The 14,584-nt window shown below is 40.4% G+C and overlaps 1 protein-coding gene across 1 annotated transcript in view; it reads left to right on the top strand.

Annotated features, from left to right (window-relative positions):
* Positions 1-14,584, top strand: part of ARHGEF26 (Rho guanine nucleotide exchange factor (GEF) 26) — a 111,943-nt gene that overhangs the window by 77,824 nt on the left and 19,535 nt on the right. Inside the window, exon 11 of the mRNA XM_004682333.2 lies at positions 3,790-3,944. Within this exon, the coding sequence (XP_004682390.1) occupies positions 3,790-3,944 (155 nt within the window). The remainder of the gene's footprint in view (positions 1-3,789; positions 3,945-14,584) is intronic.

Genomic DNA, 14,584 nt, shown 5'->3' with positions numbered 1-14,584 from the left:
AACAGTGAAAAAATGACAGTTCTGGCAAATCCAGGTCATTTCTGTATTGACTCATAGCTTAGTTCTTCATGAATGTTATTTTTGCATTTTATCCCAAGTAAATTTCATTGAGCAACTTTACTTTTTTTTTTTTTTTACTAAAAGTGTTCTTAATTTTTACAGTGGTATCAAGAGTGACCAGTTTCTTTTCTCATGGTTTCTTCAGAGTAGATTTTCTGTCATGTCCTTTAGTTTGAGAACCACCTAAATGTATGATGATACTTTTAATTGGGGAGGTGGGGGCTATAAAACCCAGAGAATTGTTAACAGGACTAAGGATAGTGGTGGCAGAATCAGGTCTAGAGTCCCAATGTCATTCCTGGCAGGTTGGTACAAACTACTCACCTTAACATGTGAACACAGCAGTTGAGATGCTGTGTTCTATTATCTTAGAACAGATAATAGGCTTTGCTAATAACAATGCAAACACAATATGCATTTCAAATTGTTGTCTTGACCCTAAAGACCCTAAAAAACCATGCAAATAAAGAGGTTCAAGTCTTCATGTTCATTTAAGAAATTGACATGGCTATCAATGGTATCTATATCTGAAAAGCCACCAAGTACCTGAAGGATGTCACCCCACAGAAGCAATGTGTACCATGTTACAAGGGTGGAGTTGGTAGTGGCACTCAAGCCAAGCAGTGAGGCTGGTACAGCGGTAGCCCAAAAAAGACTTGAATTTTCACTACACATGCTTAAAAAAAGTGGAGAGAAACCCTGAATTTAAGTGTTTCAGTGTAGATTCTTCATTGAGCAAATCCAGGTGAACAAAGCCCCCCAAGATGTGTCCATAATTAGCAGCACTCATGGTTGGATTAACCCATCGTGAGCTCCCTGCCACACTGCGATCCTTACTGAACGAGAGCAGAAGAAGAGATTGCACAGGAGAAAAGATAGCCCTAAAGAAACAAAAGCTTGTGGCCCATGAGGTTGGATGGAAAAAGCACTTTGATATATTCCTGTGGACAGATTGTTACAGCCTCAGTCATGGGTATTGCAAACACGTACACGTACCAACATGTGTGCAGTTATTCATACAGCATTGTTTGTAATACTAAAAAGTTGGAGACAAGTTACATCAATAGGAAAAAACTTCAATAAATTTGGTATACTTGAATAATATAGTACCACTTAACTTTAAAAATGAAGGAGAATTTGGTGGCAGAGGGGTTAAGTCTCAGTGCTATAAAACTGTCTTCAGGCACTGCCACCTGAGTTCAATCCCTAGCCAGGGAGCTGACCCACATGGCCTGGCAGACCTCTCCTGTCTTGCCCGCTGCTCCCCTCAGCAGTGTATATCAGTCCGATCTACCTGTTCTGCTTCCCACTCTTGTCTCTGATAAATCTTCTCACCTTGTCTCCACTGGAGTTCTGGCCTACACTCCAGTTCTTATATACATAAATGAAGAAAATCTTTTTAAAAAATGAAGGAGAATTTTAGAATTTTGGGTACTAGTATGGAAGCCATTTTTATATTTTAAGTAAAGAAAGTACAGAACCGCTTTTGCAAAGAATATAAATTTGCTTCTAAGTAAGAAAAGCCAGTTAGTCATGAAAGTAACTAGTAGTAGTTATTTTCATGTGGGAGCTTTAGTCAAGGGCTGGGTAGATCAGGAACAAGATGGGAAGGATCAGTTGGGTAGATCAACTGGGTAGATCAGGAACGAGATGGGAAGGAGCTTTTTGCCTTAGAACTTTTTTTTATAGTATTTGCATTTCAAAAAAACTTACCCTCTCTCTCTCTCTCTCTCTAATACATACAAGGGCATAAACATACAATTCAACTTATCATTTAGAAAATGTGTTAGATCAACCTTGTGGAGGATGAGTTGGGAGGGTAATAGGACTAGAGATGGAAAACAGTCAGAATGAAGAAGAATATGGAGAGGTATGTGATGTACCTGAGTAGGGAAATGAATGAGGTCTGTGTTGCCATATTTGGTCCATGGTGCAACCATAGCAGCTACTGCTATGACAATATTTATTGGATACCATTTTCACACGGTCTCATTAACTCTCACAAGAATTCCATCAGAACCCTATTGTTACTCCTTTTATAGTTAAGGAATTTGAACCTAACAATATTGAATAATCTACTCAGTCATGCACAAAGATGTAGTGAAGCCTCCATTGGGACTTGAGATGATGCCTGAGTCCACTTTCTTAGCAATGACAGTACAATGGGATGGTCCTTTTTTCATTTGAAAGGGTGAAAGATTCTTTTCATAGATACACAAGTTTTTCATTCTTAAATTTGTAAGTTTCTAGAAAAGTATTGTGCACCACACTGCACTGTGGAATATGAGACAGATAAACATTAGAGGCCACTGGATTGGCTCTTGGAAAGTCAATAAAACTGGCCACCCTGAATTCCAGACTTCTCAGCACCACTTATAAACTATTGCTGTGGGCAGTACTCAACTTACATGTCTTAGCTTTCTGAACTCTATAATGGAGCTGGTCATGTTACTTTTCCTCATGAAGTTATTGTGAGGATTAAATTAATTAATACATTTGGAGAACTTGAAACAGACCTGATTCATGGAAAGCAAGCAGTAAATACCATTCAGATGCTTTGTTAGAATAATTTCAAAGAAATATTGAACATGGAAAATAAATGGTGAGTGAAATAGTTACTTTAATGGTTTTTTTTTTTTAATTTTAAAGATTTATTTAAGCATATGGAACTGGGGTACAGGCCATAGGTGCAGGGGTAGTGAGAGGATTCACCAGAGACAGAGTGGGGAACAGAAAAGGCTGATTGACGAAGTACATTGCTGAGGGGAGCAGCAGGTGGGTCAGGAGTGGTCTGCTCTGCCATGTGGGTCATCTTGGGGTGGGTGGGGATCAAACTCATGCTGAAACAACTGCTGTGAGCTTCACTGCTGCTCTTTAACCCATTGTGTCACCAGGGAGGGCCCTGGATTTAGCACTTTTAAATGAGATTTTTGTCAGTAAGCATTTCTGGTAACTTTTAAAGGGGGCTTATGTGGGATGAAGTGGTTTGGGTAAATTTTCAGCTGGAAGCTAGAAACTGAATAAAAAAAAGATAGTATATAATTACTTGTGTAGTCTTTTTTATGAGAGTAGGATGGATTATTAAGTGAAAACTTTATTTTAGCAGTAAGAAAGTGGCACAATGCTTTCAGGGATGAACATCCATGAGGAAAACTACCTTCCACTTAGCAACAGATGTTCTTCAATTTTTTTTTAGTAGATCTCTAGTAGACAAAACAGAAGTGTGTGGGGATTTTTGTCTTTTGAATGATGTTATAGTTTATAAAGACAATATGAACTTTTTTACTTGTCTCCTGTTAAATGCAGTTATGTATGTGTTTTCCTTTTGTTTAGATTCTGATATGTGGTATTTAAAATAACTGCAGGTGATACCAACAGGTTCATCATGACACTCACCAATTTTAATGAGTCCTTTCTTGTCAATCTTTTAGCTAAAAGTTACTGTATTATAATTTTGGATCATCTCAATAACACTTTCTCATTGAGTTTTAGTTGTTATATAGGCAAGTTAATGGCTTTTTATATTGGAAAGAAAATTATTCTGCTCCATTTTGTATTTGGGAATTGCTGTACTTTATAATTCAATTTCACTACTATATACTATAGAAAGTGATCCTCATAATGACACCTATTATAATGTGTATCATTTCTTTGACTCTAAGTTTTCTATTTTACTTTTAATAATCTTAAAAGGACTTTAATTAGGGACTGAATTTTCCTTCTCTGTAGCCTTTTCCTCTAGTCTCCTCTTCACGGTGGTTGGTCAAGAGAGGTGAGCTAACAGCCTATGTGGAAGACACGGTCCTATTCTCCAGAAGGACGTCCAAGCAGCAAGTCTACTTCTTTCTCTTTAATGATGTGCTCATTATTACAAAGAAGAAGAGGTAAGTGAGCCTTTTTCTGGTGTTGCCAGCTGGACATACAGTTGGAAGCTCTGGGATCCGAATGTCTGTTAGAAGTGATCGGCCTTTAAAGATTTCATATATTAGATGGGATGCAGTAGCATTTATGCTTCATTTTATTAAGACTTAAGTCGTTATCTGCATCGTCTTGGCTTCCAGAGCTTGCTTACCACCGTTGTAAGTGCATTACATGTTCTATCTTTGGCTCTCATGGGTCCTCAGGGAGACAACACTCTTACCCCCAATTAGCATTTTCTACACTTCTGTGTGGAACATTTGTATCACACAGTTAAAAATTGGAACTAGGCTGGAGTACAACTCTCTTGCGCCTCATACCTTAATTTAAAATCTACTGCTCTTGATTGTTAGTCTAAACAGTTTTCCGGTGACTGGAAGGATGTTGGCAGTGTTCCAGCACTCGCTTCTAAAGAGAAGAAAACATGTCAGTGGGTTGGCAGTATTTTTCTTCTTACTTCTGACTTCTGGTTGTGTATTCATGGCCAGCTCTGCAGAGACATGAGGAATACTGTGGAGACTTATTCTTTGCAGCACTGTTCCCACTTAAACACACACATACACACATGCAGACATCATAGATCACACCACACACCTCACGGGCCATACCACAAACACACATGCCATATGCATTCACCACACATACCACCACACACACAGACACACCTCCTCCAGGGAATGTGCTTTATTAAATGTACCAAACATATCTAGAATTATAAAGCATTTTCAAGCTGGTCCTAGATAAACGTTTCATTTTTCCTAGAACTTGAACTTAGAGCAAAAACATGAATTTGTGGTGTGTTCTTTCACATTTGAATGTAGTGATGGTGGGCTGAGGGTCTGACATATAGTAGTAGGAGTAAGGTCCACATGGGTACACAAGGAGACATGGAAGCAGGCTTCGATGGAAATATTAAATCAACGTCCAAATTTATCATGAAATCTTAACTGGAATGCTACTTCAGAGTTATTGACATTTTAGCTTGGAATTGAAAATTAAATTATAACAAATATAATTTTTTCTCTTTGTTTCGTATAATAAAACCATAAAATGAATTATTTCTGCTGTCTAGCTGAAATAAAAACTTTGCACTGTCTACCCTGAAAAGCCACAGTATAATTATGGAAAGTATATAAAGATACAGATACTTCTTTTTCATGCTTAGGAAAGTAGTATTTTTCATAACTTCAAGAAGATATTTTCTTCTTTTTCCTAGGGCAGTTTAGATACATGCAGTCACTAAGTAAGTTTTGTAAATAAAGATGGGAGAGGAATTATAATTTTGGGATTTTTATATTATATTGCTCTTTATATGAAATAGCTTGTTTCTTTGGCTTGCCTCGTGTTTTTTTTTTTTTTAAGGAGAGAGTAATTATATTACTCTTCAAATGACAGAACTCATGACTTTTAACATCTTCCAGCTGTTGAAATATTTATTCTGTCTCAATAGACCTAAAGCTTTAACTAAGTTTTTGATTTTAATAATAACAAAATATACATTGACAGCACCAAACCAACTTTAAATATAATTGTAGTTTTGACTGTGATGCTTTCAGTGACATGATGAAAACATGATGGGCCAGTACAGTGCAACTTTTACTCTTGTACCTACATAGACCTATCTAATAAATATGACTGTATGAAAGTTAGAATCAAATATCTATACTGTTCTACTTAATAGCATACTAACCTTAATGCAGGAAAATTTGCCATTATAATTAATATTGCTGCTCTCTCAATCCCACATTTAATTGCTCAGATATTTGAACTAGAATTATTCTTTGAAGAAAGAGCCAGATATACAGTTCCAATGGAAAGGCTCACATGCTCTTACCTTGAAGGGAGTTAGCACTGGTGTTCAAGTTATTCATGATCTGCATATGCCGTCAGGGTGGCAACAGGCTTGCCTAAAGACGTACAGTATGCACATCCCTACTTACCCTGTAGCTTTGGAGGCAACTGCAAATGCTTCACATGCCAGAGTCTGCAGGAGAGACAATGACATGAAGCAAGGCCATCATTTCGCTCGGCTGCGAGATAGAGACAAAGGCTAGTTACCTGCGGCGGCACAGGGGGCCCCATCCAGCCATCTACTCTCTCATTGTAATTTCAGGCTTCAGTCAAAGGAGCTTAGCTGCTATGTCTCCAGTGGTTTGTAACTTCAGGGAAAATCCTAGACAGTTCCTATTCCTCTCTGATCCAGTCTGACACACAGTTTATGTAAACACGTCCCACAAATTGTTGGGGTGTGTGGCTGCCTGGGTTCTCTAGTACATGCGTCACTGCTGGTGACCATGGAGCTATCTTCTAAGAGAGCACTTCTTCAGAACAGCAAAAAGAAGTTTCAGACTTTGGCTCTGGGCTGATGGGAACCCCTGTACCAGTGTGTGTTCTGCTACATTTCAGAAGTTGTGTTTTGTTTGACAATTTCTGATGAGAAAGTGAATTCTCTGGTAGTTGAAATGTTGACTGCAGGTATTATGGGTAAAGGAACAGAGTTCTCTGTTTATCACCATCAAGGCTAATTATTTTTGGGGGGGGGGGGGGGAGGGGGAATCAGATGGTTATCCTGTGCTTTGTTGGATGTTTTAGTGGTATTCTGGATTTTCCTGGTCTAATATTAGCTGGTAGCCCCTCACTTCAAGCTGTAACAATCCCCAAATGTCTCCAGACTTTGTCATATGTCCCTCACAAGCCACATCACTCCCAGTTGAGAGGTAGTAAGTAGAGTGATGGCAGGCTGAACACCAGCTTTGCCTGCAGAACATGGCACTGTATGAATCTGTCAGACCTGGAACAGGTATAAAATCATAATAAAAAAAGACTGGATTGCCATGTTGGATGCACAAGTTAATGAATAATAGCACTATAATAGCATATGCATGTAATTTGTAAGAACATACTTATAATTACCTACTTTAGTATATAGAATTGAATATCCCTAAGGATTAAATACTATTGTTCCCAACTTTGAAATGTAAAAACTTTTTTTTTTTAATATTTATTTGTGTATATAGAACTGAGGTACAGGCCAGAGGTGCAGTGGCGGTGAGAGGATTCACCAAACAGAGTGGGGAGCAGAACAGGCAGATTGATGAAGTACACTGCTGAGGGGAGCAGCGGGTGGGTCAGGAGAGGTCTGCTGCGCCATGTAGTCATCTCCGTGGCAGGCGGGTATCGAACTCATGCGGAAGTGGCTTTATCTGCCCAGTGCTGTGCTTTAACCTGCTGCGCCACCAGGGAGGACCTCCCCCAATTTATTTTGAAGTTAAAAACAAAGTTTTCTTCCTTTTATTAGCTTCTTTTAGCTGCTATAGCAGCATACCAAAAACTAGATGGCTTAACACAATAGGGGTTTATTTTCCCCACCTTCTGGAGACAGACATCTGAGACATCTTAGCAGGACCACGCTCCCTCCGAAGGCTCTAAGAGTCATTCCTTGCCCCTTTCAGCTCCTGCTGGTTCCAGCATCCCTAGGCCAGCAGTGTAAGTCTGTTCTCTGCCTCTGTCTTCACATGGCTTTGTTCTCTCCACATGTCTATAGTCCTGCCCCCTCCCCCACAAGGACATCAGTCAGGGCCCATTTTAATCCAGATAATCTCATTTTAACTTGACTCTATTTGGTTTCCAATTAAAGTCACAAATAAAGATAACCTGGGTTGAGACTTCATCTCACTTTTTTCAGAGGACATTTTGTACCAGCTGCTTTCCTCAGCCCATGCCAGTATCCCATATAACTTAAAATTGTGTTGTAATAGCTTCAACTAGTTTTAGAACACAATTTTTTAACATTGATGGGGCTACTTTTCATAGATTTCTGAATATCATTATGTTTCGACAACTTGAAATCTTGTAGGTTACCTTCCTGTCTAGCTCTTCTCCTTTAAACCCATGTCATGTGTAAGGTCCAGTCCCATCTGTTCATCTGTTAATCAAAAATAAACCTAAAGACACTTTGACTCTCTCTTCCTCACTCTGCTCCTTACCTAACAAGTCACCCACTTTCTAAGCTGCCTGTGAATCTGATTCCCGCCTCCCATTGCCACCACCCTGGCCCGTAGGACATCTCTGACTGTATCCCTGTTATCATCTGCCCACCCATTTTACATTCCACAGCCAGAAAGTGCTTCTTAGAGGACACATCCGCCAAGTTCATCGTTTCCAAGCAGCCCTTCTGTGGCCTTACCTTAGACTTTCTGTTACTGTTTCCCTGCCTGTCCTGTCTAACCCCCAGATTTTGTCTGCACAGGTTTCTTTACCTATATCCAACACTCACCCTCCCCTCAACAAAACTTCCACCCCAGACCTTCTCTAGGCTGAATCCTGTTTGTTCTCTGGGTCTTAATTGTTGCATCCACTGGGAGTTGGGGTGACAGTGTGGCCCCATTTGGGGGAATGCGTGTCTTTGTCTATCACTTTGACCTCTGTACCCTCAGGGCTTAGTTCAGATATTCACTTAGTGAATATCTGTCAAATGTGAATCAATGACGTGGATAGTTAAATAGAAGAGTTTGAATGTATGAATGAATAAATGAATCCATTACTCAGTGAGCAGACATCTTCCATTCACCCCCAAGTTAACATGGCTGCGAATTATTGTATTTTTTTTTCAAGATTTATTTATTTATTCATACATAACTGGGGTACAGGCCAGAGATTCGGAGAGCGAGAGGATTCACCAGAGACAGAGTGGGAAGCAGAACAGGCAGATCGACGAAGTACACTGATGAGGGGAGCAGCGGGCAGGTCAGGAGAGGTCTGCCGCGCCATGTGGATCTCCTCCGGGGCAGGCGGGGATCGAACTCATGTGGAAGTGGCTTAAGCTTCTTAGTGCTGTGCTTTAACCCGCTGTGCCATCAGGGAGGGCCAAATTCTTGTATTTATAAAGGATAGTGATTATTGTTTTCAACTCCAGTGTATCTTAAGTTTTAGATAAATATTAAAATTTAATTTTGGCAAAAACAAATCTGGAGCTCTGTTTATCATGTGGCTTCTCATCACTATCTTCAACTTATCATACGTGCCTAACCTTAGACCAAAATTTGTATTTTATTTGTAAAACTGTGCTCTATGGAGAGAATTTTTTTTTTTTTGGTTTGGTCTTATTTGGCTTGCTTTTATGTTGTACTTTTGATCTATTAGCTAATATTTTGAGCTGAAAAAGGTTTTTTTCTTTTTAAAGGTTTTTTTTTTTCTTTTTTATAAAAGATTCATTTATTTATGTGTACAGAACTAGGATACAGGCCAGAGGTGCAGGGGTGGTGATAGGATTTACCAGAGACAAAGTGGGGGGCAGAACAGGCAGATCAACAAAGTAGACTGCTGGGGGGAGCAGCAGGCGAGACAGGAGAGGCCTGATGTGCCATGTGGGTCACCTCTGAGGCCAAGGATTGAACTGCACTGAAGTGGCTGCAGTTAACTTGCAGTGCTGTGTTCTAACCCATTGTGCCACCAGGGAGGGACCTCATACAAAAGATTTTAAGCAATAGAAATGTTGAATCATCACACAGTATATAAAACAAGCAATCAAGTGAGATTTGGAAACTTTATCTATTCCATTTCCCTGTAGAAGATTAACTTTTCTATCACTTAGAAAATCTCTGGCTATATGTAAATTCCCAGATGACCATGACTTAAGAAATAAAAACATCTCCCTCTCAGGCCAAGCATGAATATTGAGGTGGGCGGTCTGGGTCCCTTGGTCCCCAATAACTAGCTCAGGTTCAGTTTGTTGCCCTGACACATCTGACTTCATGGTTTCAGAGACACCTGCAGGTCCAGGCACCATGATTTCATTTAAAGCCAAAGTCATAGAAGGGAGCCAAGGACCAGAACAGATGCTGTTCCAATGGGGCTTTCTGTTTTTCAGGTCACCTCAGCTTTGTATCTCATGGGTGTGTCCTGGGTTCCAAGTCTTGTTTTAAGGAGACTGGGAAGACCAGCACATGACATGGCCTACAAGCCATGATTGCTTCGGCTCATGCACGTTTCTCTCTTGCAGCCCGCAACCTCCAGCATGGCGGACTAGATGCAGGCAAGGTTGACAGCTGGCTAGGTGTTAAATACAACTGGGGACCCTCTTTTCCACAGAACACTAATCAAAATAGGTGCAGTTTGGGAAGCAAGGAGAGTTCTTTAGGAGAACTAATGTCTTGTCTTTAGGATAAATGGTGGGAGGCTTTTGTTTCAAGAGACAGAAATGACTAGAGATTTAAAATCTGCTTCCCTTTGGCTGGTGTTAGTTATCCAGCTCCTCTTTATGTAGTATCCTGTTGGTGGGAACTTTATGCTCCCATGTGCCCAGGTATGCCCTTTGGCTTATTTAGAGAACGGAGGTAGAGGGTCATATTGGGGCGATGGCACAGTGCCAGATGAGTGGAGATGTCTAAGCTAAACCTAACAACTGCAAAAATAAATGTGAGCACATCCCAATTTGTTTCTTTCATTCTCTGAAGTTCTCTACCCATAGATGATCTACCATGGTATTTTTGGATATTCTCTGAAGAAAGATGAGTAGTAATAGTAATGGTAATGGGCTCTATCATGAAAGCAAATACAATGTGTCCTTCACTGTGTTCAGATTGGATATGCAATATGTCATAAGGTATCACAGCTACAAGGCATCATTTCCATTTTACAGATGAGGACACTTGAGGCAGAGAGAGAGAGAGAGGACTAGAGAGTAAGTGAGCGAGCCAGCGAGTCTCAGCAAAGCCTGGATTGTAATCTGAATGCCCTTCAAAAGGAGCTGCTTTTTTAAACAATGTCTTTATGTCCATTACTTCTTGACTTCCTTTTAAAGCATAGTTTCACCTGTAAGTCATTGGGGAAAATAACTAGAAACTTTCATATTGTTTGTTTTGATAAGCACCTTTACCAAAGCAAGTTCTTGTTGTGCATTTAAGTTTTACTAGTCACAGGAGAAAGTTAGAACCAGAACTAAATTGCATTCGTGAATGTCCCCTTACCTCTGGTGACTCCAGTGGCAGAGAGTGGGAAGAGTGTTTCCTTTTCATCATGTATTTCCTTCCTGCAGACATTTAAGACAACATATTTCCACTTCCTGATTCTTGGTTCCACAAATGTTGTGCACATTGATATAACATGACTTCTTTGACACATTATAAATCCTCAGGTTGGAGAAAAATCATTCACTACCATAGAATACTACCAGATCATGAGTCCAAGTTTAAATATTTAGATTTCAACTTGCATTTTTCCAGGTAGTTTGAATGTCATACTAGGAAGCAGCTTGTGTCCTGGTTTGGCCCATTTTGAAAGCTTTCCATTACCAAAAACTGAAGTCACCTGACATGGTGTCTCTTCGTTTCTAAACAAACTCTTTCTTTGGGAAACTAACTTAAGAGTATCCTGGATAAGAGAAAGAAAAAAGCACTTTTAATCCTGCGACGACATAACACTTAGCTGTTTCTGACCACTTAGTGTCGAGTTCAAAATTCAGGTTGGTGACATGGGGTGGGAAGGAGGAAGGGAGAACCCTATTTCCTTTTCCTCCCCTTTGGCCACCCACACACCCTTGATTCCTCTGATTCCATGACTAGGCAGGGTATTGTTTCTGTGCCTGTAAGAAGAGTCCATGTTGCTCTTCAGTGCTGAAGTCTACGAGATTGAGAAGCATGTTGTCAGTGCCTGGGGTCAGGCAGAACTGGACTCAGACCCAGACTCTGTGACCTTGTTTTTTGTTTTTTTTTTTTTTTTTAAAGATTTATTTATGCATACAGAACAGGGGTACAGCCAGAGGTGCAGGGGCGATGAGAGGATTCTCCAGAAACAGTGCAGAGGCAGATCGACAAAGAACTCTGCTGAGGGGAGCAGCGGGCTGGTCAGGAGAGGTCTGCCACGCCATGTTGGTCACCTCCAGGACAGCAATCGAACTTGCACAGAAGCCACCGTGGCTTGGCTTAGCTTCTCAGTGCAGGGCTCCACCTCACTGCACCACCAGGGAGGGCCCGACCTTGGATTTTTAATCTTTCAGAACCGTGGTATTGTCTTCTGTGAAATGGGTGTAATCATTTCCCCTCTGCATGGGCCTGAGATTGAAGTATGCACGCAGTGGTCTTCCACATGGTGCAGTCCCACTAGGTCGTGGATGCCACCTATGCCATCATGTGTCTCTCTCTAAAATTCTTGCCACAAATCAAATCATTGCCCTTCTGCTTTGAGAATATTTTATTGTTCACACCAAGCTTTGAAATCTGCAGCCATTGCTATGTAGCCAAAGACTGTGGTGTCCTCTGATGCCACAACTGAATATATGGCCTCCGAATATGGCCACAGGAATAGTGTGTTTCACTTCATGGCCCTCCTTCACCATTAAGAATGACAGTAGATGGTAGGTGAATGCAGCGTCACCACTGAGCTACTTGTATTACTTTATAATAATGTGTACACTGTTGTGACTGTGACTTTCCTATGACATCCCTCATAACTGATTGGGAAATACCGCCTGTCTGACTAAAAGTGAATTTTGGTGTATTTTTCCTATTTATTCACTGATGTCAGTGGATATCATGCTGAATTGGAATGTAGGAGTTACTCAAGCAATTTGGTGTAACCCTTTCACGACATGGGAAGTACCTACTTGCTCTTCAGAGCTTGCTTGCTTCAGGTTATGCCGGGAGGGAAGAAAGGTCTGACAGCTTTTCTGTCCCTTGCACCAGCAGATCTCTTCTTAATCAAGGACTGTGGCTTCAGGGAATCCAGGTGTATCCTGGGAGCTCTCAGGGTGGGGAATCTGGTGCAGTTGTAGGAATTGGGGCTTAATGGTCCCTTTGCGAGTCACTGGTCACCTTTTCTGGTGACAGAGAATTACAAAAGATCGTTACCTTATCAACAAATGTGACCTTTGCTGCAACTGTTCTAATCTTGACAATAAAGTAGGAAGCATGTGGGCAGTTTGTTAGTCTGCAGAATTCTTCTGAGGAACCAAAAAAGTCTGGCCGTTTGAAACCCGCTTCTGGATAAATATCATGCCTTGTTTTGCTGGTCAGAGCCAAATTAATAATTTCTCAGCACAGGTGTTTAATTCTCATTATGTTTAGTCCTCTTGCTCATCTGCAAAGTTTTGTAATTATCAGGGTTCTAATGAAATGTCAGGCAATTTTAAATGCATGATGCTCTTTCAGGAAAATTACTACTAATAGCTAACATTTATTGGCCATGAGCCAGGCATGGTTGTAAGAGTTTTACATGCAGCGAGATAATATATGCATTATTATATTTCATTCATGCAGCAATCTCAAGAAATTGATATTATCTTCATTTTTTAAGAGGAGAACACTGAAGAACAGGAGGATTGGCCATATGTTCAAGATCACAAAGTAAATGAGGGGTAGAACTGGGATTCTCCTCAGACACTGCAAAGCAAAGCTGTGCTCTTATCTGTTATGCTTACTTCCTTATTTTGAAATTGTATAATATTCTACTAAAAATTCATTGGTATGATTGTAAAATCAAGCCTTAAAATTGAAATCAATGTCAGTCATTTGAAAAATGCTTGACCTCTTGACTCTAAAAAAACTTCAGTATAAGTCAATATTCTCCACCCCAAATATGTTTAACTAGAGTAAGTAAGTACAAGGTGAAGTGGGGATTTAGCAATCATGTTAGTAGCAGAAGAGAAACAAGTTGAAATATGCAGAGGGAAATTCTCACACGTGTACTGAAGGGCTGTAGGAAGGCTCTCCTCTGGTCTTCTAAAAGCCCCTGGACTTGTGTGAAATGGCACATTAGAAGAATGGTAGGACATTTTAAGTCTCTGGAAGAATAAAAAGCTCTAGAAGACCCTGGAGAAACACTAAAAAAAGGGAAAAGAAGAGGTCTTACAGGAGGCATTGGAAGAAGATAGTGTCTCAGGATGTCACAGGTGCTTAGCTCAGCTTCATCAGATTCTGCAGCATCAGGAAGACCATGGTGAAGTCTAGGTCACTAGAGTTGTGAGGAAGTTGGTTCATGATGAGGCTGGGAACAATTTACCTGGAACAGGGATCTGAGAAAATGCAGGCAGCTGCTAGCTGAGGAGACATTTGTCTTGGCACCGGCATATCAATAAAGGTTTTGCCAAGGCAGGGAAGCTCTGTGACTGTTTTCAAAAAGTCTATGGGAAGGAAGCTACTGAATAGATAATGTAGGAAATTGTTGTGGTTTTTTTGGTGGGTTTTTTTTTTTTTTGATGTTTCTTTATAGCATCTTTTATTTTAAATTCAATTTAACTCTTGTACATAAGGAAGAATTGGAAGTGCTGATTGGGTTTCCATCTGTCAGAATTCTGCTGTAAATGAAAGTTCCAGAACAATATCAAGGTACAGTTTGAGACAACACACAGTTAGGATGATGAGAAAACTGGTCATGAGACCTCAGCCCTGGCCTTCTCCTTCCCCAGCTTTCCTGTCATTCTCCAGTGTCCATCTTGGTCAACTAGCTGTTTCCTCTCTGTGCTCATCTTTGATATGTACGTAAGGTGTTTGCTAATAAGGATCATAGTGGGAAGTTCTCCAGGTATTTTGTACATTAAAAAGTACCTCCTGGGCCCTCGCTGGTGGCACAGCAGGTTAATATGCAGCACTATGAAGCTACCTGCAGCCAT

Source organism: Condylura cristata, unplaced genomic scaffold (genome assembly GCF_000260355.1).
Source record: "Condylura cristata isolate star-nosed mole 26May11 unplaced genomic scaffold, ConCri1.0 scaffold00014, whole genome shotgun sequence".
Taxonomy (NCBI): domain Eukaryota; kingdom Metazoa; phylum Chordata; class Mammalia; order Eulipotyphla; family Talpidae; genus Condylura; species Condylura cristata.
This window is presented reverse-complemented; position numbering and strand designations above follow the sequence as displayed.